At 46.5% G+C, this 22,707-nt stretch overlaps 3 protein-coding genes across 7 annotated transcripts in view; 2 read left to right on the top strand and 1 right to left on the bottom strand.

Moving 5' to 3' along the window:
- Window positions 1-91: 91 nt before the first annotated feature.
- On the bottom strand, window positions 92-12,468 carry GEMIN7 (gem nuclear organelle associated protein 7). 3 transcript variants are annotated; one of them, XM_035117120.3, is made up of 2 exons: window positions 12,133-12,468; window positions 92-513 (listed from the first exon to the last, which is right to left on the bottom strand). In XM_035117120.3, the coding sequence occupies exons 1-2, from the start codon at window positions 12,214-12,216 to the stop codon at window positions 133-135; spliced, it is 465 nt and encodes a 154-aa protein (XP_034973011.1). In that variant the 5' UTR covers window positions 12,217-12,468; the 3' UTR covers window positions 92-132. The 3 variants fall into 3 exon arrangements, with proteins under 3 accessions (XP_034973011.1, XP_034973013.1, XP_034973010.1); XM_035117122.3 differs by having other exon boundaries at window positions 12,369-12,468; XM_035117119.3 differs by lacking the exon at window positions 12,133-12,468 and adding an exon at window positions 1,428-2,805.
- LOC118085958 (bone morphogenetic protein 2) lies at window positions 3,917-10,974 on the top strand. Its single transcript, XM_035117117.3, has 3 exons — window positions 3,917-4,745; window positions 6,160-6,500; window positions 7,824-10,974. Exons 1-3 carry the CDS (start codon window positions 4,717-4,719, stop codon window positions 8,717-8,719), a joined length of 1,266 nt encoding a protein of 421 aa, XP_034973008.3. The 5' UTR covers window positions 3,917-4,716; the 3' UTR covers window positions 8,720-10,974.
- Window positions 12,469-13,081: 613 nt separating the features above from the next.
- Window positions 13,082-22,707, top strand: part of PPP1R37 (protein phosphatase 1 regulatory subunit 37) — a 51,821-nt gene continuing 42,195 nt past the window's right edge. Inside the window, exon 1 of one of the 3 annotated variants that reach the window (XM_035117124.3) lies at window positions 13,082-15,286. In XM_035117124.3, the coding sequence (XP_034973015.3) occupies window positions 14,530-15,286 (757 nt within the window). In that variant the 5' untranslated portion in view covers window positions 13,082-14,529. The remainder of the gene's footprint in view (window positions 15,287-22,707) is intronic. The other 2 variants (XM_060275587.2, XM_035117126.3) reach the window with 2 other exon arrangements.

Raw genomic sequence — 22,707 nt, 5'->3', positions numbered from 1 at the left:
AAACTCATTTCTTAATTTGTCATAGCCCACTGGACATGTCTGCTATGAATGACCCGAGCCTGCTCTCTGCAACTCACAAAGGACTGAACACTTACTTATAAAAGGTGCTTTAATAGTAAAAAGGCAGAGCTGTCAAAGCTCAAAGGAGTACGCGATGATGTCTGAACATCGGAGCAGCGCTTCTCTCTGTATCCCTAGTGGAGTCTGTAGCTCGGAGACCTGGAAGTTCAGGATGTCAATGTCGGATGTTCCAAACAAAGCTGTGACCTTGACCCTCTCGTACATGGTGAATCTGACGGGCTGTCCAGCCATGGCCAGGAGGCTGCGCAGGTAGCGTTCTCGAAGCATCACACGACTTTGCTGCTCCTGCTCCAGGTCTGCTGTGCTCCCAGAGGAGAGGCTGGCAGGACCAAGGGCCTGGAAACGGGGAGAGTTGGGATCGAAGCCGCGGCTTGACCCGTCGGGTCCATGGGGCAGGCGGATGACCGCAACTGGCACCTTCATTGTGCACCCCTGCTGGCAAAGAGGAGAAATGGGTTATACAAATGGCGCCTTGTTTGTGTCAACAGCATTGGTACTCCTAAGGAATATTTTGGGAGGTAGGTGCTTCTATGACTTATAATACATTCTGCCCTCCCATTCGCCTTGCTGAGCAGACCAAGTTCCCTCTATAGTTTAAGCTGTTTGAAATAGACGGCAGGATTTTTTTGCTCTTGTTGCTGTGTTCCATAATCACAAGAGGTATGAGCCTATTTTAATGTTTAAAGAAAAGCTTATATGCTCAAGGAACCTTATGATTCTGCGCTGGGAGAGCGCTGGGAGAGAGAAAACCTCAGATTTCTAGGTCCCGTGGCCTTAATGTCCCTATTTCTCATGCTTAATCAAGATGGCTACAAATTTCACATCCTGTATTCAACTGGTTGATTCAAGGGTGGGTCACAACAGGAGCGCTACCACCGTGCAAATATAAATTAGAAGATTCAAGAAACAGGTCTCCAAATGTGTGTTTGAGTTAAATGCGGGTCATGGGGTGTGAGAAGGTTGAAGACAACTAGCTCTAGGTTCCAGGTGGGTGGTAGGTTGGGGTTTGGGAACCTCAGAGCAAAAGCAGCCTTCCAGCCCCTGCGTCTCCCTCCAGGCTACTCTCTTCTGTCAACCTTGCCCTTAAAGTGCTTTTGCCTGCCTGGACTGTGTCCTACAATGGCGATGAAGCCTTTTGCTAGAAAACCTCTGACCTTCCCACAGCTGGAATGCATCACACTGTACAAAAGGAAAAGTCCCACCTATTGCTCTGCCCAGTTCTGTCTCTGGCCCCGCCCACCACTGGTATGCAGCACGGCTGCTCCCCCCCCCCCGGTTGCCCATAAAAGAATGAAAAATTATTCCAACCCTGTGCTGTAGATTTAGGGGAGAGGTGAGCCACTCACTTGGAATTTTGGGTCACTTCTGCCTTGTGCCAAGGGCAGAACTCTTGCCAGCTGGGAACGTTTTGCCCGCTTCAGCAGCCAAGGCTGCTGGTCTTCAGGCAGCAGAGGGTTAAGCATAGGCTTATGGGGGCCTGTAAACAGGAAGTGCTGCTGCACGAGGACAGCCTGTTTTCCCCTCTGGACGGTGGCGGCACCAACTTGACGCTCCCTCACTGTGCCAACATCCTCTGTGGCGGGCGGCCAAGCCCAGGGTCAGCGGCAAAGAGGATGTTTTGCACAGCGAGCTGGAGAAACAACCACTGGCAGCCAAGGACAACTCTGGTGTAAGGTGGAGAGCAAGAAGGGTTGGCCTGGGCCAGAGATGGATGCTGCTGAATCCAGAGCCTTAGACTTTTAGCCAAGCCTAGCCTCTGCTGGTTACCTAAAATGAATTTTCAGCTCAATGTGCCTGCTTCCTCTCTACAGCATCCCTGGTGGACGGTAGCTTGAAGAAGAGGCGGTTCACCCCTGGAACGATTCGGAATTCCCGAAGTTCCTTGCAACAGGAAACCCGTGACAGTTCACCTCTGTTGGGTTTTTAGTGCAGATGTGCCCCCAAAGGAGGATCGACTCCAAAAAGGCAGGGCAGTACGCACTAGCATTGGAAGAAAGCAGCACGATTCACAGTCCTCTAGGCTCAAAGGACCCAGCCACAGAGCAGCCCATCTGCTGCCTCTCTGCCCAATTCGCCATGCCACTCTTGCCTCCTTCTAGTCGGTTGCCATCGGGTGAGGTTGTGCCATATCTCTGCCGTGGGTGTGATTGCACGAGGGCTGCCTGTCCTCAGATGAGGCCAACTGCTGCATCACTGCCCTCTGGGTCCCAAGACTAGAAGAGGATTGAAGTGGGAGCAGCAGAAGCGGGCTACACGCAGGCATAGTCTGCACCTGCCAGTGTAAAACTCGGGTAGGGAATATACAGTGAGGGGGAAAAGATTGCTGGATTGATTGCGCCTGTTGACAGGTGTCTTTTGTACAGGTACTGTAACGAGCTGGGATTACAGGTAAGACCTCTCCCTTACAGCAGGTGCTTCTAATCTCAGCTCATTACATACAGTGAAGATACCAGGTAGCCTGACATCTGGCTGGTTGATAGGGGATCAAATACTTATTTCACTCATTATAATGCACAACAATCTCTGACTTTTGTATTCTGGGTTTCTGGGTTTCTTTTCCTGTTGTTATTCTGTCTTTCACAGCTACAATAAACCTACCGTTGAAATTATGGACTGGTCATTTCTTCGTCAGAGGGCAAACGGGCAAATTTAGCAGGGGATCAAATACTTTCCCCCCTCACTGTACATAAACTGGGGGCGAGGGCTCTCTGTTGCAGCAACTGCCACATTGGGTGCAAACCGGGCGTAGTTGAGGGAGGTAGCATGGGTGGACATGCCTTTCCCCAACTTGTAAGTGTACTTTTGACAATAAAGAGTTAACTCCTCATTCTGGACATTCCTTGCCTGACAGTGCTGTGACACTCTCCATGAATCTACTCCATCCTCTTCCAAAGCCATTCAAGTGGGTAGCCAGGACACATACAGGTTCAGCATGCTCTCTGAACCACCTGGTAGGAGACAAAAAGCTCCGTATTTTTCAATTCTGGAGCGCCAGAAAGCTTCCCATGGTTCAAATGGACCACGTACCCTGGAAGCTCCCGCAGAATTTTCCTGGTGTCAGTGGTGGACTCAAAGCACAAGTTGCTGCTCAGAAATGACGGTGGGCTTGCTTAGTGGTCAGGGTCCCCAGCATGAGCATGAAGAAAAGGCATCCTAGAATCACAGAATTGTAGAGCTGAAAGAGACCCCAAGGGTCATCTAGTCCAACCCCCTGCAATGCAGGGATCTCAACTAAAGCAGACATTATACTGCACACCTCCAGCTTAAGGAACTGCAATTCTGCCTTGGGAAAGGACAGTTGAACTGCTGTGCATTCAATCCAGCTTAATGTGCGCCTACAGCCAAGACCTTTTTCCAGCTTAGGCTTCTGGGAGGGAATGCCGCACCCTTCAGCCTTGCTGGAGATTACCTCTCCCCAACCCTTCGCCCAGGTCCCCAACTAGGCCACATTCCTGCACGGTGTGTTTGTTCCAAGAGTCTGCCCTGGGTGATGACCGCAGCGCTTCCTCCTGAGGCCCTGTTGACGCGCTCTTTCCACAGACAGCTCGTTCCCGGCGCGTGCTGTCTGGTGGCGGAGGAAGCGCCGGCCCCTGAAAGCCTTCTCCCCCTCTGGCCTGATAAGGACCTGGCCCAGATCTCCTGCACTCCTGGGCAGCACGCCAGGAAGAATGGGGCCTGGGGAGGGGGCAGGTTGGCTGTTTTTCTGGCGAGGCTCGTGCCTTTGGGACAGCACCAGCTTCTGTTTGAACGTGACCTGAGAATAATCACACGTGTTACTTTGAAGGAGGGGGGGGGGCAGTTAAAGCTACAATGTAAAAGCCTGCATTGACTTTGCAGGCTTGTAAATTGGGCTGCCAGCACAAACGCTGTGAAACTAGCCCTGTGCCAAGCGAAACGTCTGGGTGGGTGACCTGTCCCTGCTTTTCAGTGTGCCTTACTAGTAGCAGGTTGATAAATGTCAGCTCCAGGTGGTAGGCAGCCCAAATGTCAGACTGGAAGGGCCGGCCTTCAAGCAGTGTCAAGTCGCCGATTTTGGCTCATGGTAACAGAACCTTCTGGGTGTTTTTGAAGGCCTTGTTGCTAACCGGGCAAGGGAGAGATGATAAGTCGGCCAAATTTGGCCACCTCGTGTCCTTGGCCCTGCTGTTAACTGGTGAAGCGGATGTCCCATAATTTTCTGGGGTGGAGATGCAAGTCGCCTCCTGTTCCCCACCTGGGATCAGAGCTGGCATAGCTCTCTCACCTTCCGAGCAGGGCCTGAAGCGAGTGGCGAGTCCAGAAAATGGGCCACCGTGCTGTGCTGGAGAGAGCGAAGAGGCGACAACTCACAACAAACTTGTTTGTTCTGGCTCGGCCTCCTGGCCTGGTTGACATCACATCCTGAAGGCAGCGAGGACGGCACCTCCACAGGCAGGGTGGGCAGAGCCCCAGCACTGTGGAGAAGAGCTGGGAGGCTGGCCGGCCTCTGGCTCACTTGCCGAGCGAGGGAAGCAGGAGGACGGAGGTCACCGGGGAGAAGTGGGGTGGCCATGGGGCAGTTCCCTGGTTTGGGCGACCTGGGAGAAGCAGCAGCAAGGTTGGGAGAGACCTAACGACAAGGAAAAGCTGCTGGATTTGCAGGAGTGGGGAAAATGGATGCTTGCCAACAGCCTCAACCTTTGCAAGTAAGTACTTCTGAGTGGGGCGAGGGGGGGATGGGACATCCACACTGTCAACAACACTTCAGAAAAGCAACACTACCCTCCTTGTGGACGTGCTTAGAGGGCTCTTATGGGCAGTGCTAATTTTACATGTATTAACTGTGGCTTTGTGAAGAGCGTGTCTCAAGATAGCATCCAGCAGCAAGATGCCCTCATGAGAAGCTCCGCCCACTGCCAGTCTGCCTGCCCACCTCTGGCAGAAAACCCACCCGGTCTCCACCCAACTAGTGCATGGTGCCACGTTGAGGGTAAGGCTACAGCCACCATGCAAGAATCTTCCCACATTCATCTGCACAACACCTCAAAGGGTTTGTGCAATCTCCGGGGTACAGCTGACATGAGTGCATATGGTCAAGGCTAGTCACAAATGCCGGCCTGTAGCAAATTGTGCCCATTTCGTGGGTGTTATATGGCAAGCTCTCTGTGCCTCAGTTTCTCTCCTTCATTGGTGAGTTCTCCTCCACTGGAGGTTTTAAAACAGAGATTGGGTGGCCATCTGTCAGGGGTTCTTTAGCTGAGATTCCTACATTGCAGGGGATTGGACTAGATGACCCTCACGGGCCCTTCCAACTCTACAATTCTACGGATGACAGAGGATGACTTCCTCTGTGGTAAGCTATTGGGAGGGTGAGTGAGACATCAGGCATGATTGCCCACCCCAAGCCTAAGCAAATGGAAGATCAAGGAAGAGCAGGGATGTCAAAACATTAACAAAGGCCAGGACTTTCTCTTATCTACCGCAAAAATCTTTCAAAGGCAAAAGACATGCTCTTGAAACAAAAACAAAAAACGCAGCACACATCACTCTCAATAATCTAACTCGCTTGCTCCAAGAAGCCCCTCTGCCTTCTCGCAACACTTTTTTTTGGCACTGAAACACTTTTGCAAAGCAAAATGTGCACTTGATAAAATAAAGGGATCTGAACTCCCCAAGGTTTTGCTCTGTTCAAAAGTCTCAGCAGAGGCATATTTCTTCAGGCTTTCGTACTCACTAAGACCTTTGCTAGCAACTTCCCTGCAGCATCTTGCAGAGATGGTCTGGGAGAAATTTAACATGCATACACTCTCTGAGGCTGTATCCTCATGCCACGGAATTAACTGAACTGCATCAAATTATACTGATGCGCACCATGGGGTAAATTCTCCCCACTACCAGCAGGGGGCACGACGCTAAAAAGGCAAACCAGCTTTTTGACTGGCTCCCTTTAACTATAGTTTAATCTATACATATTCCAAGTCAAATGCATTTTTTGATTCTCTGTTTTTTTTGGGGGGGGGAGTAGAGAGGAAAAGGGAAAAACAACAACCCAGGAAATCCAATTCTGTCTACAAGCCACATTCACCAACCATGTCTTTGTCTTCCCTCTGTCTTCCCCAGTTCCACAATGGTTTCTGGTAACTTGGCTGTTTTGGTGGTCCTGCTTATACCTCTTAAATTCTGGAGATCTGGAGGCCTCCTAGCGGCCTCTCCAGGAACTGCTGGCAAGCATGACTCCACAAAGCAGGTCCCAATCCAAGCCCTCCAAACCATCCTGCTGAGACGCCTGGGCTTGCAACGGCGCCCGGAGCCGAGGGCAGGGTTTGTGGTCCCCCAATATCTTCTGGATCTGTACCAGTTCTGCTTGGGGAAGGCTCCCTCCTCCCTCAAAGAGACAGAGCTTCCCTTCCTGGAGGAACAAGCTGGGAGAGCCAACACCATCCGCACCTTCCACCATGTTGGTGAGCTTGTGATTGCCACATCCGCCTTCAAATTCCACCTCTGGGTAGTTGGGCTGGCTGGGGCCTTGAAAAACTGGTTGGCCCAGGGGTCAGGGTAGCAGCAGAGGGCAGAAAAGCGGGGAAATTTAGTCCAGGCCCTCCAGAAGTTGCTAGACTACATCTCCCACCAACTCCCTGAACATTGGCCATGCCTGCTGCAGGGGCTGATGGGACCTGGAGTCCAACTAAGGACAGCCACAGGCTCTCCATCCCTGAAGTGATTGAACAAAACCGGGAGTCAGGGATGAAGGAGAGGTGGAAAGCTATAGATAAGCAGCTGCACTGCGTAAAGGAAAACAGCAGTAGCTCAGCAGACAGAAACCTTGCTTTGCATGCAGAAGGTCTCAAGTTCAACCCTTGACACCCCCAGTTAAAAGGAAAGCCCCCCCCATTTGCCCAGGTCCTTGGAGAGCTGCTGCCAGCCATAGCTGACAACATTGCAGGGAGTTGCACTAGATGACCCTTGTGGTCCCTTCCAACTCTACAATTCTGATTCAAGAGTTGCTGGTGTTCTAAGGCTGAGCTGCTCGACTCTGAGGGTCAAACACGAGTCATCAAGGAGGAAGGAAAGCAAAGCTCCCAAATGCCAAGATATTTCAAGAATGCCCTCATGCTCTGCTTACTTAAGGAAGTTCCCTTATTTTTTCCCTCTTGGTTTTTGGGAGGTGTATGATTTGCCTTGGGTTATAGCGCCACCTGCAGAGCAAGCAAGGCAACAGGGCCACACACAGGGTAGGAGGTGCTTCCATTATCAGCAGAGCCAGGAACCCTGCACCACCTCAGGCAAGGACGTGTCACTTCACAGAAAGGGATGCCAAGATACGTTTATATATATATATATATATATATATATATATATATATATATATATATATATATATAAACAGGCCAAGAAGAAAGTGCAACACATTGCACAGCCACAAACAAGCATTCTCTTTTATTTAAGAAGTTAGAACAATAACTTTGAGACAAATGACAGGGAACAGCTGCTGCCTTCCTAAGGTGCTTGGGAGCTGCTTAGAAGCATCTGACTGAATGCAGGGGACAAAACAGAAGAGACTAGATGTGACACTTGTTTGGATGCAGGAAGGCAATTCCTGCAGTCCTGGCATGGGCAGCCTTTGTGAATGTTGCTGAACTACAACTCCCACCAGCCCCAGCAAGCATGGCCCATGGCCAGGGGCAATGGGAGCTGTAGTTCAGCAACATCTGCAAAGGCCAAAGCTTTCCCACACCAGCCCCACTCAGTCCTCAATCCCTTTCCAACTTCTGTTTCACATCTAGAGGATCTGGAAAACACCCCTGAAGCCGTAGATGGTTCGTTCTACTTCCTGTTCAACCTCACCTTGCTGCCTGTGGAAGAGGAGCTGACCGCCCTGGAGCTGCGCCTGTACCACTCACAGAAGGAAAGCAGGGGTTTCAACATCAACATATACCACGCAATGGGCCCCCAACTCGTTTCTGGAAACAAGAGCAGTCTCCTCCTGGCTCGCAAATTCTTGGCTCCCAAGCAGCCCAAGTGGGAGAGCTTTGACGTGACCGCTGCTTTCCAGAGGGCTGAGGGCCAGAGGCGCCACCTTGGATTTCTCATTGAGGTGGAGCACCCCAATGGCAGCCATGAGCTTCATCAACACCAGGCTCCGCTTCGCGCAAGGCGGTCTCCGGGAGAGAAGGAGGCCCAGTGGGCTCTAGAAAGGCCGTTGCTGGTCACCTACAGTCACGACTGGAGGGGGCAGCCTTTGACTCGTGGGAAGAGACAAAGCAGGAGCCAGCCGGGTGGGCTAACCCAGAAAGGAGGCCGAAGAGCGCCCAAGGGGCCAGCCTCCCGCAGCAAACGCAAAGGCCTGAAGCCCAAGGCCAAAACCAGCACAAGGTGCCGGAGGCACCGCCTGTTTGTGGATTTCAAGGAGGTTGGGTGGAACGACTGGATAGTTGCCCCTAGCGGCTACCATGCTTTCTACTGCTCCGGGGAGTGCCGGTTCCCGCTGGCCGACCACATGAACTCCTCCAGCCACGCTGTGGTGCAGACCATGCTGAGCTCGGTGAACTCCAGGGTGCCCAAGGCGTGCTGCATCCCAACGGACCTCAGCCCCATTGCTATGCTCTACCTGGACCAACACGACATGGTGGTCCTGAAGACGTACCAGGACATGGTGGTGGAGGGCTGTGGGTGCCGGTAGAAACCACAGAGCAGGGATAAGCCTCCTCTCAGGTAACCCAAGCAGAGAGCTTGGAACCGACACGAGTATTTCTTCAGGCAACATGGAATTAATGTATGGAACTTCCTACCACAAGAAGTGGGGACAGCCAGAAGATTAGATGGCTCAGCTATGAGATATACGGGACTTCTGTGCATAGAGGCAGCATATGACTTAACACCAAGCACCAGAGGCAAACACGCAAAGGCTATCACCAGCTTGCTGTACGAGACAGATGTACCTTGCCTCATATTCTCATATTCTTATCATGCCTCATCAACTTCTCCATACGGATGAATAGCTGCTGCTGTTGTTTTAAACTGTGATGACCTTTAGTTGAACAATAAATGAGAAAGCTACCAAGCCTGTCACAGAGAGCATCCTTAAGCCAAGGTGAAAACTTTGTGATGATGTGGTTGCCACTAAAGGCGAATTCACATGACTAAGAGAATCAGCAGCAGACATTCCTGAAAAGACGATTCGGGAGAGCTGGCTGACTTTTCACACATTGTTTATGGGGAACCTGTGGCTCTTCAAACTTGCTGGACTCCCAGCTCTCATGGGCCCCAGGGCTGCACAGCCAATGGCCCTACAACACTTGAAGAACCACAGGTTTCCCCGACTCCTGCTCTAAGATAGAAGCTCTCTGTCAGAGTGCTTATCCGGTAGAGGAGAGCAGTGGTTGTCAATTCTGCTGGAACTGACATTTTGGGTGAAAAAATGACCGATGTGTGCTCCCAGCAGCTGTTGTGTGAAACATGTAGCCCTCCCTAACACTTTACAGCAGGGATGCGGATTCCAATCCAATCTCCATCAGCTCCAGCCATCACTGCCACTGGCCAGGAATTACAGGTGGTGTGCTCCAGCAGCATCTGAAGGGCTGATGGGTTCTCCACCCTTGCATTAAGAGTCTAATACCCCTGGGGGTTGTTTCTAAGCAGAGGGGCATCCTAAACCTTACTGCACCAAATGTGTGGACAAAAAGGCAGCAAGAGACTGACACAAGAGAGCAGGTGGTCCATATCTTATTGGTGGGGAGTCAGCACTTTCTTCTGACCAGGGTGGATTTGATTTAAATCAAATCGATTTAAATCACTAGTCAGTAAGACTTGGTTTAAATCATTTTTTTTACAGAAAGACTCATTCTTGGTGGTATAATCTTAATATTTACAACCAGATGAAGGTTTCATTTTTGGAATAATAAATTTTCAGTGTACACAATTATTACACAAAGATCCCTATTTTGCTCACAAGGTTGAACTTTCATTTTTACTGCTTCACACTTAGCTACATATGCAGATCTATTCCATTCAAAACAATCTATTCATTGAACCTCTTGGAACTTAGTATTTGGTAAGGGGTTGATTCTGTGTACTGTATATAAATTTGCAAAGGAACAATGGGATTAAAGTTTTTTCCTCAACTCTGTATGTTTATTTTATAACATTTTTCCTGTGAAGAGAAGGCATGTTATCTCAAATTCACACTTTTGAGAACTGCAAAAACAAGCACCTGTGATAATATCTTCTCATTAGAAAAGTTATCCCAAATAATCTTACAGAAACCTCTGGAAGAGCATGACATTGTGAATGGATTAATCGAATTAATTTACCTAAAAATTTAAACACTGCATATAAAACCTCAGGCTACATAATTAAAAACAAATCCTTATTTCCTGAATAATGGTATTTGGACTATAATGTAACTTAAATAGAAAACCATCTTTAGAAAGATTTTTCCTCCAAAAGCATTTCATTTTAAAAAATCCAATTTAATTTTTTAAAAAATCCAATTTAAATAAAAAATCCAATTTCAATAAAAATATTTAAATTAAAAATAATAATTGATTTTTATCCACCCTCCTTCTAACTACATATACCGAAAAAGCACCTTGTTAGTCATTGCTTCTAAGCCCCTACTTGGTGTCCCAAGGCAGGTCTCAAGTTCTGCTTCATAGCATGGAAAGGGGCAAAAAGCTCTGAGGAATGTGGTGGTGAGAAATGTAGCACTCAACAGGAAAATGGTGCATTTTAGTGCATTGTTTTAAGTCAGCCTTCTCCAAACTGGCACACACCCACACCCAATGTTGTTGGTCTACAATGGGATGGTGAAAGTTGTAATCCAAAAAATCTGGAGGCCACTTGACTGGCGAAAGTTTTTCAAAGGGCACAAGATTTCTACTTTTGTGTCCATAAAAAAAATGTATGCAATGGTGAAATAAACTGTACAGCTTTTGATGATGTTTTTCTTCTTTTAAAAAAGATTAAATATGGGTGTAAGAAAATGGGCTAAGATGTAACATTGAAGCTTTATGAAAGAGATGTCAGAGTTAATAGTGCACTCCAAAGTAAGTAATGTAGAGAGTCAGAGCCAGTATCATGTGAGTGGATTCCAGTTTACAGGTATGAAATGGGCTGGGCAGGATGCAAGGCTTAGCACAGCAAGAAAACATTTCTAAACACTTTTACCCCACCTTCCTGTCATTAAGACATCCAAGGAAGCTATGAACGCTAAAGGGTGGACACTGAAAAACCACACTATCAAAAACACATCAGAGTGAGAAACTAAACCAAATGCGAATCAGGGCAAGAATAAATAAATTAACCAGAGACCCAGGAAGTCTTAGCATTGGAAGAGCTTTTGAGAATCAGAAGCTGGGTAGATCCAATCAATAATATAAAAGTAATACATGTTGTAATTAAAAAATAAAATAAAACCTGAATAACATGCTTCTTACTATTAAACTTTAAAGAATACAGACATATATTAAAACTGAATCATGTCCTCTCTCTTATATAGCTTGAACAATGTTACATTGTTTTAATATTAAAAGCAACTGAGAGGAAAGCATTTTATTATGAAGGTTAACCAACATAATGGGCACAATGGGCCTTGATTAATGCGAGTTTCCTATTGCACCGTAGCAAATAACCACATACCTTGGGCTACATTATACAATATATATATATATATATATATATATATATATATATATATATATATATATATCAATATATATATATATATATATATATATATCAATATATATATATCAGTGCTTTTTCTGGGGAGACGAAGGGGTACACATACCCCTAAACATTTTGTGAATCTTTGCACTTTTGTTCATTTACTGTATTTATTTTTCCCGATTTGAACTATTAAATGGTGATTTTATTGAGTCAAAATGAGAGTACCCCTAAACATTTTTTAAAAGAAAAAAGCACTGGCTATAATATTTTTCTCCATCCCCTACATGGGTTAGTTTATAATCTGGCCTTAGCCACCAGGCTGGGAGTTATAGTCCAAAACAGGGTTTGGGAATTGCTAGTCTGTGGGCCAAATTTGGCTCAACCCAAGTTGCCATTTCCCCCGAACCGCCCCCACCTATCCCATACCTTACGATCCGCTCCATGACTGAGTTCCCCAGAAAGCAGCCTTGAGCTTCGCCTTGTCATGACGCCAGGCCCAAACGCTTCCATTCCATTACCTCAAATTTAATAGCTTCCCTCCGTCCATTATTTTCCTCCCACATCCTGTATTAAGCTAAAAACTCTTTGAAAACAGACGCTCCTCTCTCTGGCCATAAATCTTGCCTCTCAGTTATGAAACAATTCAGTTAACGCCGACTAACCTGCATAGGCCTTGGTTCGGTGTCGCTCAAATCGTCATGGCAACCCCAAACCGTTCCGCTCAAAATTGCGGGCCTCAAAGCACTCAGCACGTTGGTGGCCGGGACAGGAAGAAGCAGCCTCTTCACCCGGAAATACATTATGAGCGGACGACAAGCCGTTCTTCCCTTGTCGTCTTTTTTTTTTATAAGGTCCCCTCTGGTAATAGGAGGACTGGGAACTCTATAACTCTGCCCTGTATGCCCCTAGGCGGCGGCGAGATGTGCCTCCACCCCACCTCCCGCTCCTCCTAGCGATTGGTGGGATGAAAGATGAAAGGGAAGCGCGTGATCCTTACGTCATGATCAGGAGGCCCTCCGTGTTCCGCCATTCCCTTTCTCGCAATCAGCACATTCGAGGACACCCATCCTTCCATTTCCCTCTTCGCCGCTTAGGCAGGAGGATGCGTACACGACTAATAATAATAATACAATATTTACTTTTTGCTGCCCCACGTGGAAAGCCGCACTGGCAGGTTTATCCCGCCCCGCCCCGCCCCCCCTCACTCGAGGCTGCTGTTGTCGAAAGTGCAGTAGCTGAAAACCATCTCGCTGTCGCATGGCGAAAGGGAAGGTGGGGGCCGAGAGTGAGTGTGGGAAGGAAAGGAGGGGGCAAGGTTGGCTGCGTTTTTTAAAAAACAACCACCGCCGTCCGCCGGTCCGCCAATCCGAGCGCCGGAAACGGGGGCACGTGACCCTGTCGGCTCCGAGCGTGAGGTGGGTGTTTTGCCAGAGGAGCCGCCGCCGCTGAGGGAGACGAAGGTAGAGCCGCCACTGCCGCTGGGTAGCCGAGGGAGGGAGAAACCCCGCGCGGAGGCTCCTGTGGGCGCGGAGGCTGTTCCACCCGCACGCGTGGAAAGGGCCTCGGCGGATGCGCAGGCCGCTGGCGTACTCGCTGCTGGCGGCGGCGGCGAAAGAAGACGACGACGAAGACGAGGAGGCTTCTCTCGGGTCCGTCCCTGGCTGAAGCGGCGGCGGCGCGGGAGGGGGCCGCTCGCTCGGGACGGGCCTCTCTCTCGCGCGCGCCTTTGCTCTCCCTCCTCAGCCTCGCCGGGTGCGTATTTGCCTCGGCTCAGGCAGCCCCGCCAGCCCTCTCCTCTTCCCCTTTCTGTCTGACCCAGCCACCACCAAAGCCCTGAGCCAGAGGATCAGCAAAGGCCCTCTTACCCCTCAGCAACTGACGAAGAGCCTTTCTACGACTTTCCATCACTAATCACGGTTTATCTATCCCACCCCATAGCCTGGATATCTTGATAGGCATCGCCTTTCCTCCAAAAGGATATCGTTTATGTATACTTTTGCCATCTCCCCCAGCACACGCACACTGAAAAAGAGAGCGGGCACTCACCTTGTTCCTTTTAAACGCTTGGCAGAGAGTCCCTACTTACCCGTGAGGCATTAATTGCTCTCTGGTTCTTACCACGCATACCCAGGCACACGTTTCTGTAAAAGCAGGGCAGCTGCGAGGTTTATTTCCCTCTGCAGCTTGACACTAGTCCTTTTAGCCTTCTTCTGCCAGCTATTCCCGTTTATGCTGCAGGTGTTTTTAGTCTACACGTACATAAGCCTCCTACACTACTCAGACAGGACTATTTCCTGTTACGATAACTCTTGCTTTCTCAAAGAACGTGTGCATTTCTTTTCCTGGGCCTCTGGAGCAGACGTTGGCCCCATTTTGTTTCTTTTCTGTTGGACCTCTTTCTATTCTGCAGGTGTTAGTTCCAATCAGTCCTTCTTCAACCAGTATACTAACACTCCATTGTTTATCCCTACTGGGTAAAAACGTAACAGGCAAGGGAGCAGTCAACATTTTCCCGACCAGCAAAATATTTCCGTGCCCTGCCAAATCTTTGCAGAAATTGACCCAAGCCCAGTTAAAGTAGTGCCCTTTTTGTCTTGCTCTCATAGCAATCGCTTTCCTCCAACCCTAAGTAAAGGTTCTTTTTTTTTAGTTCCAAAAAGGCAGGGGTCCTCCCTGCATCCTCCTCCAGTTGATCCCATTCATCATTCATGGTCTCATTGCACCCTTGTTGGGAGGAAAGGGTCTGGAGACCTTGGGAGCCTTTTCTTGCCAGGTGAGGGAAGGTGAAAAAGAGACAGGAGGTGACCCCTCAGTAATGACTCCATGAGAAGGGAAGAAGGAGAGCTCTCCCTGACAGAAACCTATCACGCTTGCCTGGCCATGGAGTGTGTACAAGTCTCCCCCATGCAGCAGCAACAAGGGAAAGCTGCTGAGGGGGACCACCTCATGCTGCTGCTGCCACCTCCTGCTGTGCAGAAGGAAGAGGAGGGTCTGCTAAGGGCTTCTGATCCTTGGGCTGTCTCTCGAGTGGACGGCAGTCAAGGTGGGACAAAACTTCAAGAGGCTTTGGACTTTTCTGCACATCTTCAGAATACAGAAAACCTCACGCACAGCCCTCCCACGCTAGGGAGCCATCCTGGCAGAGAGATGGTGGGCAATTCTACTGCATGTTCTTCAAAGGAAGATTTGAAAGATACAGAGCACTGTGATTTGGCAGACGAGCAGTTGCAGCCATCGGGGAAAGAGACTTTGAGCCATCCACTACAGGAAGAGTTGCTGGGAAATAAGGTGGCCTGTAATAATCCTCCTTTGGTCACAGCTGCCGGAGAATGCCTTACGGTTGCTGAAAAATGTTCTCAACAGAACAACTGTTTGCAGGAAAAATTGGACTCCTCTTCCCAGAACTGTTGTTTAGGCTTGGAAGCAACAAGTGGAGAGAGTCCAGAAGATGACCAAACAAGCCATGGTTCTCTGTCTGCTGATGATGGGAAACTGAAACCTGGTGCAAAACATGTCACATTTCCTTCCGATGAAGACATTGTGTCTGGGGCTGTGGAACCCAAAGATCCTTGGCGTCATGGTAAGCAAGTTCCAACTTCTCTAGAGACCTTTTTCCCTTCTTGCTGCTGGACTGGACTTGTCCAAGCCAGTCCCTTTATTCAGAGGATTGGCAATTGGTTTATAGTATGAGAACTGAATATTTCCTTTTATCTTTGTTAGTCACTTATCTACCAAAAGCTCTCAACGCGTCTTATGATCAAGGTTTACAAACACAAAGCTATGCAATCCAATTAAAAATAAGTGCATGCTATAAAAGCAGAAAGCCGATACAAGGTGAACTAGGAAATAACAAAGCAATAGGCATTGACCTGCTCTTGAAAAGAGGAACATATTTCAGTTGTCAGACTAAGTTCTAGAACAGCCATCCCCAACCTGGTGCCCTCAAGATATTTTGGATTACAATTCCCATCAGCTCCAGATGGTGCAGGCATGCTGCTAATGTTCCCATTTTATGGCTGCAGAACTGAACTGTGTCCAAGGTCACTCATTGAATTGGTGACTAAGCACAGAATTGAATCTGGGGCTCCAGGTTCATGTCTGATATTCTAAGCACATGGGTTGATTCAGACAGAATGCCAAACTAATTTGCACTCCCCCCCTTCTTTGAGTAGACTGTGAGTAGAAATACAGAACCTTCTGCTTTTGATTAACCACAGCTTGCCATGTTGTCTAAATCTGGACAAACTGGTTCATCTAAACTGTGGATAATGGAAACAAGGAAACTTCCAGGCATAACTGTTGTCACTAACAGTGGTTAAGATGAACCATGGTTAGGGTTTGGACAATATAATGTGGTTGATCTAAAACAGAAGTCTTCTTTCTGTCTTCTAGAGGAGGCTAGGATAGGAAAGAAGCATGTGACCCTGGGTTGGAGAAATTAGGCTTATTCTTGTAGTGCTAAACTATGGTTTAGTATTGCATTCAGTATGCATTGTCGAGTTTTGATAGCTCCATTAAAAATACATTATCTAGGTTCAGATTTTTTTTTAAAAAAAGCTAAATGGTGAAGTATTATTATTGTTATTGATAATTCCTATCACTAGTTGGGATTATTGCGAATGCATTATCATTGAGCATTTTTCAATAATGAAGAATACTGTAGTATTATGCACAGGACTAAAAAGCTTATGAATGCCTGGTTGATAATAATGTTACATTGGTGGTAAGAATATTTCATTCCTGAGCATGTCCTATTACATGTGTATTTTTTCCTCTTTCAATTTACACATTCCTTGGAATCTAAAAGCCTGATCCCAAGATTTCTTATGGATAGCACATGGGTACATTTGGATGGTGCATACCACAAGTGTTCTGTGGCAGAGCATGATGTTAGGATTGTGTTGCACGTATGCATGGTGTGCAAGTGCGTTGTATTGGAGTTTTAAAATTTACATATGATATTTTTGACGATACCTGTGCTGATCTTCCAGAACTGAGAAATAGTGTCAGAGTCAACTTAATAGGTGTGCAAGCAGGAGTCAACACAGCAAGTCCCACTAGCACCAAGGGGCTTGCCTACCCCTGCACTCCCATAGTCTCTGAGGGGTTGTTGGGAAAATCCCCATAATAGCACATGGAAGTAGCAGAGTAGAGAGAAGAGTGTTTCATCCGGCAAAGAGAAATGCTTGCACTGACAAAACTATCCTAATAGTGTGATGTTTAATTCCACCCATGAATTGGCATACTCAACAAGAATGTAAAGTTGTCCCAACTTTTTCTTTACTTTCCCTGAAGCCTTTGTTTTGAGATAAGTGGATGTTTAGAGATAAGTGGAGCTTAAGAAAGTAAATGAATGCATTTACACTTGTTGAGCTCAAAGGAAAATATGTGTAAATACTTTTATTAGGAACGCCAGGTGTATGTACAGATGTTAGGAGAAGGAGAATGACCCTGTGGTCATTTTTCTGTCCCCAAGTGCGTGGTTTGCCTTACCTACCATAGATTCATAGAACTACAGAGTTGGAAGGGACCATGAGGGTCAAGTCCAACCCCCCTGCAATGCAGGAATTTCAGCTAGATCCTACATAACAGATAGCCATCCAACCTCTGCTTAAGAACCACCAAGGAAGGAGAGTTAATCACCACTCAAAATTTGCCAGGTTTCAGACGCACTTTGCACCTGGCTATTGGCCACTTTCAACCAAGTGAAGGTGCCAGGGCACCAGGTTGGTGCCTGAGGTCTCCACCATGCTTCTAGCATCCTTGTATCTCGACTGTTTTCACACACTAATACCCTATCCTGTGAAATTCTATCTGATATATTTTATCTGCGTTATCAGAATGAATTTCAGGAACCAAAAAGTTATATTGGAAAATAGGACGTTGAACCGCCTGGCCCCAAAATGATAACTAGGCATTCCATTTTGGTGACTGTAAGTCTGCTTTTAGGAGCTGTTTGGTGCCTAGCTTATATATCTGAGTTTCCAACACGAGGAGTCTGTTCTACCGTTGAACAGCTCTTATTATCAGAAAGTTCTTCCTGATGTTTAGCCAAAATCTCCTTTTTGTAACTTAAATCCATTGGTTTGGCTTCTAGCATCTGAAGCAGGAGAAAACAAGCTTGTGCCATCCTCCATGTGACAACCCTTTATATATTTGAAGATGGCTATCATATCTCCTCTGTCTCCTCTTTGCCATGACTTCACTTGATCTAGACACTAGATGCAACCTAGAATAGCATTAGCTTTTTTTGTTGCTGCATCACACTGTTGACTCATGTTCAGCTTGTGGTCTACTAAGACCCCCAGAGAGCAGTTTTGATGGGCTCACACCAGATGTGGATTTTTATAATTAATTTGTGGTAAGTTAGATGTAACAGGGGAGGAAGTGTATGTGACAGAACAGTTGTGGTCTCATAAATTATATTACTTTCAATGAACCCCTTAACATTTGGCCAGTAGGACAAGACTTGAAATGATAGTTTATAGGCAATTTCCATAGTAAACGCATTGCATACTGGAGAATGAATACACATTTGATTGCTTTATGCATAAAGCCAAACTACAGCTGCATCTTTATTTTACATTCTCACTGCTCCCTTCATGTTCTCCTCAATTACTTATTTCCTCTTTCACACAAACCAGTAACAGTTGGAATTAGGTTTGCAGCCTTGGTTTAGGGTGAAAAAACAATCTATAATTTACTGATTTATGTAACTGCAACGGTAACTAGTTTTCATCAGTACTGTACTTAATATATTTAGAAAAACTTATACATAGCATAATCAGAACAGTGTACATAAAAGCAATACTTAACTAACTGCAGAAGTTAACTAGCTGAAGCAGAGAAGATGAAAGGAAAGTGCAGAGGACAAGAGTCCTTCTCATGGTGCCAAACCATAGTTACAACTGAAGTAAGCCATGGTCATGATTTTACATTAATGTCAAATGTTTGTCTGTTTGTTTTTTTAGTGGGGGGGGGGGAGGCTGCAGACCATAATTGTATCATGTTGTATTCTATTAGGGTTGTCTGTAGACCAGATACAGTACAGGCTTTTGGCTGATTGATATCAAATGCCTTTTTAAAATGTGTTGGGGGGTATTATTGGATTGTTCTTGTTTTTATTATGTATTTTGTGTTTTTATATTGTGATTTTTTTCCCTTATGAACTGGCCTGAGACCTGCGGGTATAGGGCGGTATACAAATATAATTACAGTGGTACCTCAGTTTACAAACACAGTTGGTTCCAGAAGTCTGTACTTAACCTGAAGTGAACTTTCCCATTGAAAGTAATGGAAAGTGGATTAATCTGTTCCAGATGGTCCGTGGAGTACTTAAACTGAAGCGTACTTAACCTGAAGCGAACTTTCCCATTGAAAGTAATGGAAAGTGGATTAATCTGTTCCAGACGGGTCCGCGGAGTACTGAACCTGAAGCATACTTAACCCGAGGTATGAGTGTAATTGGTTCCGGAAGTCTGTGCTTAACCTGAAGCGTACTTAACCTGAAGCGAACTTTCCCATTGAAAGTAATGGAAAGTGGATTAATCCGTTCCAGACAGGTCCGCAGAGTACTTAAACTGAAAATACTCAAACCAAGACGTACTTAAACCGAGGTATGACTGTAATGTAATGAGAATAATAAATGTTTCAGTTGTGCATTGGGTTGAGGATGATGAGTTTGTGGAGTGTTAAAAGACAACAACCCACTTACAGTATTTAGGCAGAAAACACAATAGACAGAAATGGCAATATCTGCTTGAACCCCCCCCCCCCAATCATTTCTGACCCTTTAGAGTGGCCACCTATTAGTTTTCGAACACATCTTTACAAGCATGTGGTTTAAAAACTATAATGAAGAGTGACACCTATCCATAAGAAAATGCTGCTTGTTGGTGGTGGGACTTCATTGAGGCAATAGTTCCCTGTTCTGCTAGTAGACATGCCTGGTGGCTACAGATACAGTCACAACACAATTACATCCTGTATCACTCAGTGGAGCCAACCAGTGTCTGTGCCTACATGTAAGGAACCCTGGGCTAGGCAATTTTCTGGTTTCATTGAAGTCAGTAGATCAAGTTTCCCTTGCAGCTCTTTTTGCTTTATTGCTTGTTTATTGGATTTCTTGCCCGCCCTTCACCATAAAGTCTCATGAGGTATGCAGGAGTTGTAATGTATACACAGAGATCCTGTAGTAGCCATGGCCTTCCCAGTTGGTACAGCAGTTAGCTGCACTTATTCCTCTGCATGATCTGAGCCACCTCCACTAGAAGTGGAGCAGGAGAATACTCTGAAAATACTGTGTGTGTATCAGGAAACCCCCAGAGCTCTTAGTAACTATGAGAGAGATTGTATGTTTGTTGCACAGTGCCCGTATGTTGTGGGTCATGGTGCTTTGTTGCAGATGGCTGTGTGGCTTAATTGAAGTGGTTGTCATATAAAAGCTGTGATTGATTCAAACAGGGACAGTTGGAGCTGTTAATTTCGCTTTCAATATCAAATGCCCCTTTAAATCGGATTATAGCAGCAATGCATGCACATAACACTTGTACTCGGCCTTTGCTCAGGTTAATGGCATTTCAGAGCCCCTTGCTATAAATTCCTGTTCAGTTCAGGAATCTGGGGCTTGCTCTCTGACGGATTCTGCACTGCCTTCTTGAAAACAAATGTATTTTATTTGCATGTGCCAACAGTTCTGTTGGTAGTCGAACATTGTTTTTGTGGGAAACTTTTTCCCTATCTTATTTGTATACCTGCTCCAGTTTCAGTCTGTTTTCACTGATGCTAGTTTTAACTACTTATATGGTTTTGCAGTGTTTATATTTAGGCTGAAAGTAAAAAATGCAGGACTGAAAGGGGGAAAAGGAACCTCAAACGTGCACATAAGATAAAATTGCCAATACATTTGGTGTAAAAATTCTTCAGGGGCAACTATAAAAACTAGAAACATGGAATCATAGAATTATAGAGTTGGAAGGGACACCAAGGGTCATCTAGTCCAAACTGCTGCAATGATTTGAAGTCCTCAATTCAAATTTTGCCTCTGTCTCAAATTCACTGCATTTTCTTGGTGAAGTGTCCCTCAACATCAGCACCCCTCAACATCAGCACCCCTCAACTACCATATGAAGATACTATACAGTACTGTCTTGCCTTACAGGATTGCTGTAAGTATATCTTGGGTATTGTTCTGAAGTGCTTTGAACCCTGTGATGTACAATATGCATACATTTGTATTTTATGACTTGGAGAAACATAGCAGGATCTAAGGCTTTGCTGCTGCTTCCTCTGACATACAGCAGTGGAAGAAGGGAGTAAAAGAAGTGGGTGGTAGTTCTAGGCCAGGGGTCAACAACCTTTTTCAGCCATGGGATGGTCCTCCGTCCCTCAGACCATGTGGTAGGCTGGACTATATTTTTTTGGGGAAAAAAGAACGAATTCGTATGCCCCACAAATAACCCAGAGACGCATTTAAAATAAAAGGACACATTCTACTCATGTAAAAACATGCTGATTCCCGGACCGTCCGTGGGCCGGATTTAGAAGGCGATTGGGCTGCATCCGGCCCACGGACCTTAGGTTGCCTACCCCTGTTCTAGGCTATATGTGGGTGGCCATCCCTGCCTAACTTAACCTGCAAAGGCTGAGCTAAGACACCGAGTCACATGCATGCAAGGTGATTTGTGAAAAAGCAGCCTTCCTTTCATTATGCATTCTCACTGCTTCCTATTATATGACAAACCTTCAGCTCGCACTCCCACACCCTTCAGTTGCTTTCAACAAGAGAGGGGAGGTATCCTCTTGGCACATTATGCAAATGATATGTGACAAGAAGAAAGCTTTTCATGTGTTTGTCTCCACTCAGGGCGTATCCAGAAATCCATCAGTTGGTTTCACATTGGCACACAGGTCACACATCCTACCCATGCAACTTGTGTTGTGCCATGGGTTGGTTGCAACAACAGCATGCCAGCTAGGCACAAAGCTTGCCCTGCAGTGTGCTCTTCTCACTGTGTCAGTTGCACATGCAGGGGCCAAAGCAGTGGTTCTTTTATTTGGGAATGAGACGACTAGGTGGCTGCCACTGAAGGGAGGTGGGTGGGTTGGTTGTGTACTGTCCTAACAATAGCTGATAACGTATTTTCTTTTAAAAGTATCGTTCTTGGGTTTCTTGGTGTTGCTGTGGCTGATTTCTTTATTCAGACATCTCCATAAATGCTGTACTTTCTTCTGTTCCTTCTGATTGCGCCTGTGGTATGTGTTGCCTATGCTGTTTTGGGTCCTGTTTTCCTTGACACCTGTCAGATCCTGTTATCCAGATAATCATTGCCCATCCGCAAGGGCACAGCTGCTTGTCTGAACCAAGGAAATGTCTGGTTTTTGTTTTTGCACCACATTTAACTAGAAAGGATGTTAAAGCTGAAAGCCAGCTTACTGCATGAGCTTTAAGAGAGCTCAGAATTTTTCTTAATATTGTACTCTCCCTGAAGTCAGCTGCTGGATTAATACTGAACTTTGCTACTACTACCGGTAGTATGTAATGCTTACACAGCACCCACATTGCCCTCAGATAGCCCTCTCGAGCACTGTGGACATTAGTTGGCTGAACACAGGACTGCAGGGTTTGAGACTCACCATCCCACAATCAACAAGCTGAGGAAGCATTATGGTCTTCTAGGTGCATGACAGCCCCCACCCAACAACCGGAAGCTTAATGAGCCTCTTGTGGACTACTGTACATCTGTGCTTGGCTAGGTGGGTCAGAAGCTCTGCAGGGCAGGTCTGGTCACAGGCATTGTCCACCAGCAGCGCTTGTTGCACAACAGCGGTTAATAATAATGATAATAATGGTTTCCCCAGCCACTCTGGCCTGCTTCCAACAGAAAAATAAGATACAGTAATCTATTAAACATTAAAGCCTCCCTAAACAGGGCTGCCTTTAGGTGTTTTCTAAATGTCAGGTAGTTGTTTATCTCCTTGACCTACGATGGGAGGGCGTTC

Source organism: Zootoca vivipara, chromosome 6, assembly GCF_965207765.1.
Source record: "Zootoca vivipara chromosome 6, rZooViv2.hap1.1, whole genome shotgun sequence".
NCBI lineage: Eukaryota > Metazoa > Chordata > Lepidosauria > Squamata > Lacertidae > Zootoca > Zootoca vivipara.
The sequence above is the reverse complement of the archived record's forward strand: the minus strand, read 5'-3'. Positions and strand labels throughout refer to the sequence as shown.